Raw genomic sequence first — 17,328 nt, forward strand, 5'->3', positions numbered from 1 at the left:
TTACGTGGTCTCCTCACAAACACACAGTGAAACACACGCTCTGTTTTATCTCTAGCACAAAGAACATTCATTTACTTATACTGCTCTTGGATCTGAGAACCTTGGTGAGAACCTAAAAGTTTCTTGATAATTGCTGCCCTTCCTTAGCAGGGAAGAAGAGATACACAGTTCTCCCTGTCCAGGATTAGTCTGGATGGAGGCAACAGCTGCAAACCATAAGTTCCATTGTTCCTATGTGTGACATTCCCTAAGAGAGGTCCCCAGATGCAGTTCTGTAAACATCGTCAGTACATTGCTGCTGTCATCTACCAAGAATGGTGTATAATCCAGGATGATGATAGGAGGACCCTTAGGGAACCCCACAATTGTTTTAAACCTTGGAAGCAGGAACCATGACCTTATGTTGAAATTGTTTGTTTCACACATTTCACAAACTTGGAAAAACTGAATGTTAAAGCTAGAAAGAGGGATATAAGGAGAAAACCAAGCTTTTACAAGTGGAATTCGGTGGGGATTTTAAAGAAAAACTTAACATGGTTTTCCTTGTCTCCTAACTAGTTTGTTTAAGACTGACCCATGTAAAGGCAAATAATGCTTTAATTGAGAGAGTGAGAAAGTACAGACAAAATTAAGCATCTGACCTTGGGTACCTCCAAAATACTAGCAACTAAGCCCTCCTCTGCTTTGTAATGTGAATTTTTCAAACACCAGTATTGACAATAACAGTAACTCACTGATGAAAGATTTGAGACCCTCAAAAAGCAGCCCTTCCTCTCCTTTGCTTCCACTATCCACTCCCATCTCCATTCCCCAGTCCTCTACTCTGCTCCTGCCTTCGGTTCTGAAAGGGATCCTGGCGAAGGCCACCATTGCAGTTCACGCAGGTGCAATGTGGAAGGTGTGTCATATCACTTCTCATATGTCTGCACATTGCTTTCTTCCTAGAAATCACAGCATAGTGTAAAATATTTTACAGGTTCCTGAGGGCCTACAGATCAAATTCAGCACAGCATGCGAGGTCCTTGATCCTCTGGCCCCTCCTTGCCCTGCCTCTGCGCTCTCCTCACACCTTCTGGGACTTGCAGTTCTCTGAATGTTCAAGGATGCTCCCTTGCTCCAGGCCTTTGTACAAGTGCACAGGGCCTCAATTTCTGGAAAACGTTCTTCTTCCTTACCTCCTCTAGTACCTTTTCAAGGAACAATTCCCACTCCTCCCTGAACTTAACTCCTTATTGACTTTTAGGCTCAGCTCAGACTTTTGCTTACACACACGTCCCCTCTCTCCCTAGAATGTGCTCTGCATATCACTGTTGTAGCTCTTAACACACAATATGGTTGAAGTTAGGACACTCCTTACTGCCAGGGAACATGATTTCATTCAACACACATCAAACATTTATTGTCTGTTAAGCACCATGCTGGGCTCCAGGAGATGGACAAAACAAGCATGGCCCTCCCTCATGGAAGTTATAGTATTTCTTCTTTACTTTGCATCCAAAGTGCTTACTACGTCACTCAAATAAATATTTGTCTCTTTGATTTTTGTTTGTTTTTAGAGTCTGATCTCAGAATTACACACTGCCGTCATCTCTCACTACAAGAGTTGCTAAGCGCCGCAGGCTGGGTGGGCAAGATGTACCTGAGCCAAATTCAGCCTGCCTGAGACATATAATGAGTAGCAAATTTTAGCTAATGAGCCAGCACACAGGAACTAGCAGGCCAGGGGGGCCTAACCAGCAGCCCACTGCACCATGGCTGCTTTAATCCCATCTAGGAATCATGCCAGTAAGCCTAGAACAAAAGCAATTATAATTTAAGCTGAATGTCATTAATTATATCATTTTGAGCTGTTCAAGATTAGTTCCACTAAAATCACATCAGAAACTGGAGCATTAAAAAGAATGACTAAAGGAAATTAGTCATAAATAAAACCCCTGGATGCACTAAATTCTCTTGGAATCCCAACCAGTTCTCTTATACCACGCAGAACCTTGGTGACATTATTTCAAGCAATAAAACGTTAATACATTAAAATTCAATGAACTATACACCAAAAAAATCAACTTTACTGTATGATAAATTTAAAAATCAAAGTTAGAAGTTAGAGAATTTTTTAAGTTAATGTAGTCCCCTACAACACAGATCTGACCATTCATTCCTCTACCAAAAATTCTTCATTCTTTTGTATACTTCAACCTGAAGAAAGCTCGCGCTTAAAATCATGTGTTGATTTTATTAATCAATTACTTAGGGTTCTAGGGCACTTTACTCTCGCTACCTACAATTAGTTGTGTGGTGAATTATGCAGGCCATAATTTCTATATGAATTATTTCCTCTAGATGACGTCCCCCATGAACCGAAGGGTGGTAAGCCTGGGCAGAATCGAAATCCATGTTCTAAAACTAGCCTCCAAAATGGGCACAAGAAATAGATGTTTCTTCCCCTTTATAGTCTTTCCTGTTCACTCCTTTTTATTCTGATGATGAAGCACACTGAGCAAGCTTGAAGAATATATATAGTGATACTAATCTAGAGACAAAGGAATTGATCTCTCAGGTCCCTTCCAAATCTAAAACTTTATAATTAACCTAAATATGAAATTCTATTTCTATGATTTATTTTCAGTACAAAGCTTCTTCTGCATATTCTTAATCTACATTGCTTAGAAAACTTATTACAGCTGCTTGATGATGTTTAATTTGCTGTCCTGTTCTATGTTCCTTCCTGAATTAGTGATTTCTAAGTGTTTTCCATCTTTTGTCTGCTACTGTTCACATAACTGTTTGTACATAATAATAAGCTTTGACTAAATGGATTGTAATTTCATGATATTTCTAAGCTCTCTAAATTGCTTTAAATTATATTGCTTCTATCATCTCAACACATTTAATTGTGTCTGTACAATTAATAAGCATAAGGCTTCTTTGAGATCTCTAATTAAGGGAAGAAGATTCCCCTGGCATACCTCAGGGCACCTGTGCCCACCCAGAGACTAGGCTAGTTATCATTATCCTATTTACTGTTCTTAAACACTGAGCTCAGAAAAATTAGAATTCAGTTTATTTGAATTCATTATTTTCTCATTATATTTTATGAGCTTGGCAAAAATGTGGAGGGTTAAGGGTGAAAAGTAGTGATACAAATTAAACAGAAACATTAACCAAGTCCAAAAAGAGTGTGGATGGTAAAAATTTCCCGCTTCTCAGCAAAGCACACAAAATAAGTGAGGCCCAGGTGAAATTAACTCTAAAGAGCACAGGTAGATCCTGAAAATTCACTGCTGAGGCTTTGCATGTCAGTGGTCAATTTCAGCCTTGGAAGACAGCTGCAGTATACTCAGAAATTTGATCATGGAAAACATGGCAAAACTTTAAAATTACCACGTGTTCATATTACTTGGAAAGCAGATGATATTCCTGAGAAATATTACTATATTCCACTTTTGACATGTAAATCATTGCAATGATGTAAGCAATTATTATGTATATTTTCCCCACAAAGTAATATTTGGGCTTGGAGTGGCTCGATTGCAATCTTTGTTTTCATTACTGTCTTTTTTCAGAGTCTCTCCTGACACAGCGCTTGGCCCCCGGCAGACCCTTCACAGGCTGCATCCGTCACTTTATGATCGACGGGCGCCCGGTGAGCTTCAGTAAAGCAGCCCTGGTCAGCGGTGCTGTGAGCATCAACTCCTGTCCGGCAGCCTGACACAGCAGAGCAGAGCAGAGCTGCCCAAGGACAAAGTTCTCAAGAGCACTGAAAGGAACACAAAACCGGCCAAGAGGAACCACAACTCTTCCCCCGGTGGAAGCTTCCATCTAGTTAATCAGGACTTAAATGAATCATCAGGGACTGGAAGTTTATTATTTCTCATTTGGGTTCTTACCTTGGATCCAAAATGTCTTCAATGGACATCGAAGCAGTTTTAAACTTACTTGTATTGTATTACTTCCTGCTGGTGAAATTACTGTTCCTGTTTCTAATAAAATAGAAGGGATTCTAAATAAACACTGGCACACATTTCTAAAGTGTGGCTAGCTTCTCAGATTCATCTTTCTTTCAGGGAAGATAACTTTCAATCTATATCAAAATATCTTCGGTATACCTCTCATTATCCTGAAAAGATCGACTAATTTATGTAAAATCTAAAATTAGATGATAGATTTGCCTTTAGCACTTTTGTTTGGTCTATCAGTATAACAAAAATATTTTAGGTTTATAGCAGTTATCAAGGTGTAATAAAGTACATTTCTAACAAATTATTAGAAAAATGGAAGTATAATTTAATTTTTTCTAGATAAAAAAAGAAATTAAGGGGGCCTGCCCAGTGGCGTAATGGTTAAGTTTGCGTGCTCTGCTTCAGCAGCTGGGGGTTCGCAGGTTCAGCTCCCAAGCGTGGACCTAGCACTGCTCATCAAGCCCCACTGTGGTGGCATCCCACATAAAATAGAGGAAGACTGGCACAGATGTTAGCTCAGTGACAATCTTCCTCAAGCAGAAAGAGGAAGATTGGCAACAGATGTTAGCTCAGGGCCAATCTTCCTTACAAAAAAGAAAAAAGAAATTAAACAACTACGTTTTCCCTTATTTCTTTAAAAGAACAATAGAATTGTGCATGAGGGGAGGTTCCTGTATGATACCATTACTGTGTGTTCTGTAGGAATCAGGGAGGACATGACAGCAAAGAGAGTAGGACAAAAACATAAAATTCAATTTAAAAGTATAAAAGACCTTTTATTAAAAGTTTTTTCCCCATGTCTCTGAAACACAATTAGTCTTATTTCTAAAATTTTATAATCTTTTTTTTTAGGTATCTACATTAATAAAGTCTAGAAAACAAAAAATAGGTTTGACTAGCTAGTGGAATATTAAAATACAGAAACCGAAATAAAAGAATTGTACATGAAAAGATAACAGTGGAGACAAAATGAGGGAAAATAGGCTCTCATATCAACAGAATCAAGGAAGTGTAAAAGGAATAACTTTTGGGGCAAGGGGAAAAGGTATAAAATATTTTGAGGAATTACTAAGGAATAAAATAATCTCTTACCTTAAAAATATTATATATATAACTTATATTCCTCAGCTACCCTCCTGTCTCAGGTACATTAATAATAATGTTGAAGATCTCAATGTAAAGAGCTAACCTCAATTCATAGAGGACTTACTAAGTGCCAGCTTCCAGGATAAACTAAAGTTGATTTCATTTGCTCATCACACTAATCCTACGAGGCAGCATTTGCAGAAGAGAAACCTGCGACTTGGAAAGTTTCAGCGTAGCTTGTCAGCTGTCATCCAGCTAGACCGAGGAGCCAGGTTTTGAAACAGGAGACAGCGACATTATCCTCTTGCTTCCTGCCTCCAGGGGACTGTCTGCCTTCAGGCCAACCCTCAGCTGGTCTCTAGAGCTGGAGGCACAGACCCAAATGCCTATAGAGCCAGAAAGGGACCATAAAGGAGCAAGGCCAGTGGGGTGTGACTGAGAAAATCAAGAGGTACTTGCCACGGCTTGTCTAGAAGGGCAGCAGGTGCTTCACTCAGCTGATTGTCACCAGGAAAGGACACGAGCCTTGAAGGGCCAGAATTTCCAAAAAAAACTGGAGCCGTGAAATTTGGGGAGAGTTGAAATGGCCTGATTTTTCAGTTAGTAACTAATTAAATTAAAGCAACAGCAACCACAACAGAAGGAAAAATACCGGGCTGACCAAACAAAACCTTCTGACAGCCATATGTGACTTCTGGGCTAAAAACTCTGAATCCAAGAGCCTAGGGCCTTAACCGGTACAGACTGAACCAGTGCTTAAAACACACTGAACCCTCACAATATTCCCTCCATCAGACGCAAGCGGGAAGAAGTGGCTTTGAAACCACCTACTGTTTTCTTTTCTGAAAGATTTTTCTGAGGCATCCCAGAGGGCCGCTCTATCCCTCACTCTCAGCAGTAGCACAAAGTAAACTAACCCAGCCCAGGGGCAGACCCTGTCTGGAGCTCCAGCAGCCAGGCACACAGCCTCACATATAGACAGACTGAAACCACAGAAATGCCTCTACCTTCTCCACAGTTCATAAAGCCACTTTGAAGAGTTAGTATTTCACATTCTTATGCTTGGCAAATGAGAATCTCCTGACCCACACCCTCTTAACGACGACACGACGACCTTCTGAAATTTAGAATCTACCATTTATAAGAGCTTGATTCTGTTCTTAGATGGGACCCCATCTTTTCCCAGCTTCTGTCTAGGGAGGAAGAAGTAGGATTTTTTTTCTTTTAGTTAAACATAGTATATCAGGACTTCATATAGAGAAAATATGGGCTGGGTGCTCATAGTAATTTTGACTAGTTATTATTCACAGTCCCCGCCAGTTCAGAGCGGTTTCAAAATGAAGAGACCTGCTATAGCCCACTGTGAAGGGACAGCCCTGTTTGGGCCTGTGTCCCACCTCCTCCTCTCACGGCCACAGCTGATACCACCCTATAGCTTTCCAGTGAAGAAACATCCCATTGTGTGGTGGTATTTAAAGATGAATTCAAACAATGGGATATTTTCTACTGAAATTTTAAATTGGGAAACATGGAAAGAATCAAGCACTTAACAGCTGAGGCCAAAATGAAACTATGCGAAAGCATGGTTTTAAGTGTTTTCCACACAGATTTATCGAGGTACACTTTAAAAAAAAGAAAAAACCTCCGCATTTCCCGTTCTGTAGACCTAGGATAATACATCCACCTGTCCTTTGTGTAGTACAGACCACCTCAGGTCTCAGCCCAGAGTTTGGGGGGTGGGTGGGGGTATTTCAGAAGATGCTGGGATGTACTTGTTCTCTGGGCCCGTGTATGTAACATGGTAGTATAGGGTATCAGGCAGAGTCTTTCCCGTTTCTCTAAATTGCTGACTGCAGCCTAGAGCTGGAACCATAAAACAGCAAATACACCACATTTTCAGTTCACCACACTTTGAGGTGTGGAGCCAATCCCTTCTCCTTTAGGACTGACTCAGAGAAGCCATTTCAGCACACCCAGCAATGTAACACCACAATGCCCCCAACACACCACACACACATCTCACACACACACACAGTCTAAAGAGGCCAGAAAGGCAACAGAAGGAGACACTGTCCAGAATGTAAGCTCCACAAATTTTTGTCTGTGTTATTCACTGATGTAAGAGCTGAAAACAGTGCCTGACATGTAGGTACATGTTCAATAAATATTCATTGAGTGAATTGCTGGAAAGCAGTTTCCATAAAAGTTACCCCTCCCCTCCCAAGACGATCACTTGTAAAGTGCCTGGGAGTCTGAGGAAAAGAAAAACTGATACTGACTTCTCCACTTGGGTTCCCCTGAGCCCAGGGATCTCTGCTTTGCCTGAAGGAGTAAGGAGAAGATGAGGGAAAAAATGGCACAGCCCATCAGAGAGACAAGAAGAAGCACTCCTTCAAGTCTTTGGTAACCTTTCAAGTCCTGAAAAGCAGAGAAGCTTGGCTACCATGGATAAGGTCACTCAGTTTATAAACTTCACAACACCAGAGGATACCATTCCCAGAGGACACTACTACGGGGCAGGATGGGGCAGGCACAGGGTAGCTGAGACTGAGGGATGCAAGCCTGACATGATCGGCCAAAGCATGGGACAGAGAAGCACGTATAAGAGGAATGTAGCATAATATCGCCAGCCAGAAGCAGCAACTGAGTCCCTCAGGGAATTCCTAGTAGTAATGGCGGCTGCTCGGCATTAAGTTCCTCACCAGCCCAGGCAGTCCATAGGGAGTGTGCAGAGAGTGACACCTCAACTGACATGTTTTCAAATGATCATGTCTAAAGACAGATGATTAATGTGCTGATGTCAGCCTAGAGGAAGGTTACGAAAACACGATACCACAGAGTTGCCCTAACACCTGTTTATAACACTCCCTTAGAGAAAGCTCCTATCTAGGAATGTAAGCAATGTGGGAAAGCATTGACTCAAGGTAGAAGCTTTAGAAGACTAAAGAATTCATACTGGTAAAAAAATTTATCCTTTTAATATAATATCTTTTTGATCCATAGTAATGTCCCCAGTCTCATTCCTAATATCAGTAATTTGTGCCTTTTTTTCCCCTGATAATTCTGTCTAGAGGTTTATCAATTTTATTGGCCTTTTCAAAAAACTAGCTTTGGGTTTCATTGATTTTCTCTATTATTTATCTATTTCATTGAGTTCTCGTCTTATCTTCATTATTTCTTTCTTTCTGATTATTTTGGGTTTAGTTTGCTCATCTTTTCTGCTTTCTTAAGGTGAAAGCTTTTTGACTTGAGACGTTTCTTATTTTTTAATGAAAGAATTTAACACTTTCTCTCTAAGCTCTACTTATCTGGACCTCTTGCATTTTGATATGTTCTGTTATCATTTTCATTCGGTTAAAAATACTTTTCTAATTTCTCTTGTCGTTTCTTCTTTATTTAGGGGTTATTTGGAAGTACGTCATTTAGTATCTCAATATTTGGAGATTTTCCAGATGTTTTTCTGCTGTTGATTTCAAATTTAATTCTGTCATGGAACATACTTTGCATACTCTGCATACTTTTCAGTTTATTGAGACTAGTTCGTAGCCTAAAATGTGGTCTATTCTTGGTAAGTTTTCCATGTGTACTTGAAAAGAATGTATAGTATTCAACCCGACTGTCATTATTCTACCAGTTGTTGAAAGACGTTGAAATCTCCAGCTATAACTGTGAAGTTATTTCTCTTTTCATTTTCATCAGTTTCTGATTTATGTACTTTGAAGCTCTGCATAAACATTTAAGATTGTTATGACCCGGTTATCGTTGTGAAACCTCTCTCTTTATCCCTGGTAGTATTCCTTGCTCTAAAATTATTTTGTCTATTACTAAGATAGCTACTCCGACTTTCTCTTGATTCACGTTTACATGGTATGTCTATATTCGTCCTTTTATACTTTCAATTTTATCCGTCTTAGTATTTAAAGTATGTTCATGTAAACAGCATCTTCTTTTCTACCCAATCTGACGACCTCTGCCTTTTAATTGACGTGTTTAGACCTTTTGTAATTAATGCAAATATCAATATGGTTTGGCTTAAATCTACTATCTTTTTTCCTTTCTTCCTCTTTCCCCATCTTCTTTAGGATAAATTGAGTGATATTTATTCCATTTTATCTCTCTGTATTAGCTTTCTGTTACTGTTCGCTTGTTTCCAGAGACAAATCTAAAGTTTACAATATGTGTTTACCTTATCACAGTTTATCTTCAAATACTATTGTCATTTCATAAATACCCTAAGATACTTACAAAAGTAAGCTTCCATTTTTCTTCTTCTTTTTTGCTATTGTTATCATACATTATATTTTTATACAAATTGTTATTTTTGCTTTAAACAGTTACTTGTTAAACAAATGTTTAAAAATGAGAAAAAGGCTTTTATATTTCTCCACATATTCTCCATTTCCTGTGCTCTTTCTTTATGCAGATACAAATTTCCACCTGGTATCATTTTCTTTCTGCCAGAAAAATTTCCTGTAACATTTCCTATACTACAGATCTGCTGGTGATAAATTCTCTCAGCATTTTTTTATTTTTTGGCTGAAAAGGCTTTCCTTCACCATTTTTGAAAGATGCTTTATTGTTCCATGGCCTTCTTGCCTGCATGTTTTCTGATGAAAAGCGTGCTCTCATTCTTGTTTTTGTTCCTCTGAATGAATGTGTCATTTTTCTTTGTCAGGTTTTAAGATTGTCTCTTTATCCCTGGTTTTCATATAATGTAATTGTATGGCTTTTTTTGTTTTCTTCATGTTTCTTCTCCTTGTGGTCAGTTTAGCTACTTGAATGTATGAATTTATAGTTTTCATCAAGTATGGAAAAATTTTGGCCATTATTTCCTCAAATTTTTATCTTCCATCTTCCCTCTTTCTTCTGGGAACACTTACATATATGTTAGACTGCTTCATATTGAAACACAAAATTTATGCTTTTCTTTTAGTTCTTTTTTCTTGTATTTCATTTTGGATAATTTGTATAACTATGTCCTCAAGTTCATTAATCTTTTCTTCTCTGGTGTCTAATCCATTCTTAATTCCATTGAGTGTATACTTTTATATCAGATATTGTATTTTCCATCTCTAGAAATTTACTTTGGGTCCTGTTTATACTTCCATTTCCCTCCTCATAATAATTATGCTTTCATCTACTACTTGAATATTTATGGTAGCTTGTCTGCTACTGATATCACCTGTCATTCTGAGTCTGTCTCTATTGACTAATGATTCCCTTGACTATGGTTGTATATTCCTTCTTTTTTGAATTTCTGGTAATTTGTTATTGGATGCTGATCATTGTGAATTTTACATTTTTAGTGCTGGATTTTATTGTAGTTCCTTAAATTTTGAGGGGTTTTTCCCCCCTCCTTGTATGCAGTTTGGTTACTTGGAATCAGTTTGATCCTTTCAAGTCTTGCTCTTAAGCTTTATTAGGGCAGGTTCAGAGCAGCCTTCAGTCTAAAGCTATTCCTGCCCTCCCACCCCAAAACCACCTCCACTGAGGCAACATCTTGCTGAGGACTCTACTCAATGCTCCATCTATTAAAAGATCTTTCCACTCTGGTTGAAATACAAATTATTCCCCGTCTTATATGAGCTCTGAGGAATTTTCCATCACTCCTTTCTCCTTTCCTGTTATTCTTTCCCTAGCCTTGGGCAATTTCCTTTCTGGATTTTGTTCTCTTCCTTTAAGGAGTATTAATTTTTTATTTACCAGATAAGTAAGTTACTTAGGGATCACCTTGATTCTCCCAAGTCTTGTTTTTAAGCTTTCTTAAGGTTGGTATGCATTAGCTTTTAGCCTAGCACTAGTTTAGATCTCCTACTAAGGTGTGAACTTTCTGAGGTCTCTACTCAATGCCCCACATATTTAACAAGGTATTTCTACTCCAGCTGGTTGGAATTCAAACACCTCCCAGCACAGTGTGAATTTTTCCAGTTTATATATATATATATATATATAATTCTCAGAATTTTTCCATTTATAAATCCCAGGAAGTTTTTCTTTTTCACCTCATGTAGCACACATGCATCTATGTCCATGTAATTATAAGCTAATAAACCTTTCATTTAAAAAGGTTTAAATGTATATCTTCAGGAGCAGGAAGATCGACAAGAAACTGGGGGAAATGTATCTGACCCTAAAGTCTGACCCTTTTGGAGAAGACAATTTCATGGGATGGATGGTGGCAACCATCAACAGGAAAAGGAAGCAAGCTGAGCTTTCTGGGGACCATAGCAAGAAGAAGAAAACAGAGATGGCTTAGATCTCACAACTGATCGTTAAGTCTAATCAAACAAAAAGATCCGTCTGAGGTTTCTCAGTACCACTTGTGGGCAATTTCAAGATGATTGTCTGGGACTTGAGGTACAGTGGGATGATGGGACATCACTTTTTTCTGGAAAAACAGGGGTTAGAACCATAGCCTTGGCCTCATTATAATAAACTTAACCAATTACCTGAGCTTCTATATGCAAGCAGTTTTTGTGCTTAACCATGGATTAACCATGGACTAAGAACTTTCTTTGGTCTTGGATATTCTTTCAAAATGCATAATCCACTGGGCAACATTTCTCACCCAATATAATTATTCCTGGGCAGAGCATTATCAAAAGATATGAAGCCAGAAACTGGCGTTGAATATTCAAGTGAAAGGATTCAGCTATGTAGTAACCCAAAAATAAACAAAGGAACCAGTCTAAAATACATTAAGCATTTAGATGGGCCCTTCTTTGTTGATAATCAAGGTAGATTAAGCTTCATCCTGAATTATTGATATTAATGGTCTACTGTGAGCAAGATGATCTCTAAGGTACTCTGTAATTGTGAAATATTATTCTGTCTTATCTATCAAACATAACTCATGCCTTATCACTACATGTGTTTTACAGACTACATTTCTGTCTTTTCCTACTAAAAGTAAACATTTCAACTGTTGTCATCATCCAAAGGTGCCACCACTTTTATTTGTTTACCGGATCATAAGATGATACTGGCCCATTACCCTTGACCTAGTCAGACCTCTACTAAAGACTTAATTATACTATTTAGGATGCATTTCCTTGCTGCTTTGTGCAGGTGGCTTTCTCATTGTTGCATAGACAGTGATGGGAACATCAGTTATTGTCAGGCAATGACTTCCAGGGCATCTTCGTAGTTGCCTGAATGAAAGAGCAAATGATATGTAGTTAGATACTAAAAAGGAAACTTTTTCAGAGCACCAAAGTTTGAGTGTATATTCAACTGCTTTAAGTCATTTTGATATTTTTAAATGTCACAAAATAACTATAACACAGTGTCACTGATGAGGCAGACATTTTAGACTTATGTTGCAAAGAAATTGTGGTTGTTGCCATACATTTAATCACAGGAAATTAATAAAGATAACCGTCCAGATGTTCATTTTGAAAGGTATGCAGTGATTGCTACATGGAAAAAAAAATGGGGAGAGCTTACAATTGTAAACACAAGTGATAATACCACTGCAATTCATACGTGTATGCACCTTAAAATCACCTCGGTTGAGTGATTTAAAAGCTAGAATATTTTTGGAAAAATATAAAACCGAACATACTATTCCACATACTGATCAAATGTTGACAGAATCTCAGGTTTAAAGGAGCTCTTAAATGACATCTAGTCCAAAAATATTTCTAGTGCCTGAATTTCCTTTCCAACATTCCCTTCGATAATCACCCAACCTTAGCCATTTCTAAAGACAAGTGCTCAGTATTCCCAAAGTAGCCTACTCTATCCTCGAAGAACTTTGGTTTTTAAAGTACCTACCTTATTAAGCTTAAACCTGTGTTCTAAAAATTTCTAAGCCGTGAGGAATCTAACAATGTAGTATTTGGCGTTTTGCTACGGTAAATAGCAGAAAAGCGAAACAAACCCTACTTGTTACAGTTTTCTTCAATTTTGCAAAAATGATTTTGTTTTATTGAATCTCCATAATCTATATCACTCTCTTTCTGTCAAAAGTCAAATCGAAGTCAAAGTGACACTAAATTGGAGGTCTGAGTCCTCTTCATATTTGTAGCCTCAGGCCTGGCCCAGTGCCCTGAACGTAACAGCACTGAAGGTTTGCTTGTTTAATTGAATGCTATAGCTAATCTTGGAACTATCAACAAAAAAAAAAACTAGCTAAAATTTATGAAAAGAAAGAAAAATTGGTCTGTCGTTAAGACTTACAGAGGTACAAAATACAGACTCTGTGCTAAGAAAACCTGGAATCTACAATACTAATTTAATAACAGCAATGTTCGCTAATACTAATTGAATAACAGCAATCTTCCCAGGCTTTTTTCTTGCTAATATTGATCATCAGCTAAAGTTGGTATCGATGACAGCTAGTACACATTTCCTCAGTTGTCGGGATAAGAAGACCTCACCTGGTTGGTGACATCTCTTTCCCGTTACAGGCAGCCCCGGAGCTCATCCCAGGTTCTAGCCCAGTTGAAGAATCTCCTCCTTCCACTGGAAACCTTGGCTGCATCCCAAACCGAAAAGGCATAATTCACTGAAAACCTAGATTAGAAAGTTAAAATAATGGTGGGAAGGTGAGTTGTCTTCAAATAGTTCTTTGGAATTTTTAATGTTACTATGTTGTTACAGGCATAGAGAAACATTCTGAAAATGACATTTTTAAACACCTGTAAAAGCGTGTAAATATTGTATGACACACCACTTCCCTATATACAATTTTAAGTCTCACAACAAATATAAAATAGCCACTACACGGTAAAAGTAAGTTGTGCCCTATAGTTACCATGACTGAAGTCCATTTCTGCTGTGTGACAAAAATCCAGTTTGCCTTTAAATGGTTTCTGCAATCAACAAGCTTGAGCCTGCACTCCACCCCCCACCGCCTCTCTGCCTCTCTAAGCCCTTGTCTTCCTTTGAAGTACAGCTGAGTTTCACATCCGCCAAGATATCTTCAGCTAGTCCTGCTGTTCCTGGTGGTCACTCCCCCTGCCTCTCTACAACTACAGTGCATTAGTTAAGAAAGTCCCTGGGGAGAGTTGGACTGACTATGTCACTTTAGGCAAGGTGCTTAGCCGAGTATGTTTCTCAAGGATAAATTGGGAATAATAATAGTATCTACTTCCAAGGTAATAGTGAGGATTAAATAAGATAATACATGCAAAGTGCAGTGCCTAATACATAGTGCTCAGTAAATGTTAACTATTATACTCAGCAGATGCTACTGAGCACTACTAAATATATATATAATAATGTAATGCATATGTGAGATGTATACGATCTGTATGATATACCTACACACACAGAGCTATATAAAATAAGCCCCTTACTGCCTACTGTTGCCTCTGCTTGGAACTCTTACCCACCCTACTGCCCCACCCTTTCCCTGTTAGGGTTGACTCATTCATTAAGTCTGAAGTTACATTGCACTTTTCTCGGAGCAGCCTTCCATAACCCCCATGATATAAGTTTTCGCAGCAGTCTTTATTCTTCTTTGTAACAGTTCTCATCACTTTAATTCAAGAGATCTTAACCGTGACACTACTGACACTTGGGGCCAGATAATTTTTTGTCGGGGAGGGAGGAGGCCATCCTGGGCATTGTAGGATGCTACACGGCATGCAAGGCCTGATCCACTACATGCCAATAACAGCCCTCCTCCAAACTTGTGACAGTCAAAAATGTCTCCAGACATCGTAAATGTTCCCTCGTAGGGGAGGGAACTTGTCCCCTGTTGAGAGCTGGTGTCCCAATTTTTTGTAAATGTTTTTGCTTGTTCGTTGTCCCCCCATGCCCATTCCACGTCTGTCTTTGTCACCACTGACTGAATCCTCAATACCTAGAACAGTGCCTGGCACACAGTGGGTAATTAATCATTCTAACTTGTACAAATTAGCATGTCTTCAACAAACGACAGGAAAAATGAAAACTGTCATAACTGTTTCTTATGCCTAGTACAGTAGTCTATGCCTAATAAGTAATGTTTATTGTGGTAATAATAAAACTAATTAGTTTAGAATTTTAAATAGTATATAATGGTTTTTATAGACTGTGTCAATTATCAAGGAAAAAATTGTTATGCTCAATGATAAGCTAGTAAAACCATAGTAAAATCTATGGTTTCGTATATTTATCCCTCTTATGTAGGTATTAATTTTTAGCTAACTTGATCAATGATAATAGACTTACCAAAATAGGCCGAGTCTGATTCCTGTAGAGGTGAATAAATCAATTGCTTCTACTGACCTTCCACAGAAGGCTGGAAATGCCAAAGGAATGATCATCAAATGTCCCAGTGACACCCAGAAATTATGACATCAGAAGATTCTTTTACATAGTTTCCTACCTACTAAAGAATAAAATGTCACAATTCATAGCTCCAGCAACAAGCTGCAACCTAGCTAAAAATCCAGCATCTCTACAGTTTGTTTGACGGTTTACTCTCATTGTCAGTGCCTTATTTTATTTTCCAATATTAAATATTTTAATCAATGATTGAATTTATCTATATTTATTCTAGACCTATAGTCTAATCAGTGTGAACAAAATCACACAAGTTTCTCCTCACTTTATATCCCATTTACCTCATTATCTTTATCTCCCAGACTTTTCCTTAACTAATAACCCAAATTAATCCAATCTGCTTAGGTCCTCATCCCACTCCGAAGGCCTCAAACTGCACCTTTACGGATTTCTCTATAGCTCTTCCAACATGGGATTCTGTACACCCTCTAATGCCTGCACTACTTCTTCTTTCCTGTTTCCTCAAATGAGTCTGGAAATTCCCAAATGGCAGGGATAACGACAATTGAGAAAGGAAGAATACATCTTGTACTGTCCTCTCCATTTGGTTCCCTGGTCCCTGAGGTTCTCCTCTGTCCATACCATCTTCGCCAAAGGAATGGTGATCAGATGTCCCAGTGACACCCAGACATTACGTCAAAGGTACTTTCGCATAGTTTCCTACCTGCTAAAGGATAAAATGTCTCGGGTCATGGCTCCAGCAACAAGTGGAAAATTGTCTTCTGGACTGCCTTCCCTCTCCCATTTCTACATCAACAACTTACCCCACCGACTGTAACACTTAAGTTTAGCCCTTAAGCCAGAACATTACTCTTCGGCAACGAATTTTTTTCAACATTCGTAGATGACTGAACTATTCAATGCTACTGAGCATTTTTTACATTCAATGAAAAATCTTTTTCACTATCTACATTTTATGCTAAGTTCCCACTGTTGTTTTGCATATGCTTTATTTATTGGGAATTGGCATTTTACATAATTAAGTTGATGTTAGACAGAATTTTGCCTCTACATTCTTTTTGTTACTAAGGTGCTGTGAATAGTTGATCACAATTTTAGCTCGGAGAAACCATTTAACCAACTGTGTCATAGTCAGATGAAGTAAAATATTTGCTGGCCACTGTTAGCCAATGTCTCATTAGGACCGAAACATCTGATCCTTAGGATGGCAAAATTTTTAAATAATTTATATTTTTTAGTGGAGATGGCAGTGGGAAAATGATGGCTTTTGCATCAGAATTAGGTTTGAATTTTAACACTACGTTAGCTCTGAGACTTGGTGCAAATCACCACAAATTTGTCTGTAAAATGGTATTGGTTAATTAATCAGGGGCCAGACCAGTGGCATAGCAGTTAAGTTTGTGTGCTCTGCTTCAGTGGCCTGGGGTTCACAGGTTCAGATCCTGAGCGCAGACGTACGCACCACTTATCAAGCCACGCTGAGGTGGCGTCCCACATAGAAAAACCAAAAGGACCTACAACCAGGATATACAACTGTGTACTGGGGCTTTGGGGAGAAAAAAAAAAAAGAGGAAGATTGGCAATAGATGTTAGCTCAGGATCAATCTTCCTCACCAAAAACAAACAAACAAACAAAAAACCCATACCTTAAAAAAAGAAAAGAGAAAAAAAAATCAGTCAGGACAAGTTCTCTTGTCTTTTTGTATAATTCTTGAAATCAGAATGTTGAGGCATTGATTTCACTTTTTAGTCACTGATATGTCTTTAAACTACAAAGTAAAGTATCTGCATGTGGAATATTCTTAAATTCCTCTTACTTACCATTATTTTTAACTAGTTTATTCGACACAAGTCGTGCCAAGCTTCATTTTTTAGTAGGGGTGATACAATGAAACAAACCAAATAGCAGGCTTAATGATGAAACTTTCCAGGACTAGAGTAATACATCAGAAGACAAAACGAGCTTGACTCTCCAGCAGATCAGAGAAATGGGTGAATGAGTGAAGTAAAAATGGTGGGAAAAAAAAAAAAGATGGTGAAATCTCTA

General features: G+C 38.4%; 1 protein-coding gene across 2 annotated transcripts in view; it reads left to right on the forward strand.

The window, feature by feature from the left end:
* LAMA4 (laminin subunit alpha 4) overlaps nucleotides 1-4,034 on the forward strand; it is a 135,019-nt gene extending 130,985 nt beyond the window's left edge. For both annotated transcript variants that reach the window (XM_046675768.1, XM_046675769.1), the window contains exon 38: nucleotides 3,564-4,034. In XM_046675768.1, coding sequence (XP_046531724.1) covers nucleotides 3,564-3,709 — 146 coding nt within the window. In that variant the 3' untranslated portion in view covers nucleotides 3,710-4,034. The remainder of the gene's footprint in view (nucleotides 1-3,563) is intronic.
* Nucleotides 4,035-17,328: the final 13,294 nt, after the last annotated feature.

Source organism: Equus quagga, chromosome 11 (genome assembly GCF_021613505.1).
Source record: "Equus quagga isolate Etosha38 chromosome 11, UCLA_HA_Equagga_1.0, whole genome shotgun sequence".
Lineage (NCBI taxonomy): Eukaryota > Metazoa > Chordata > Mammalia > Perissodactyla > Equidae > Equus > Equus quagga.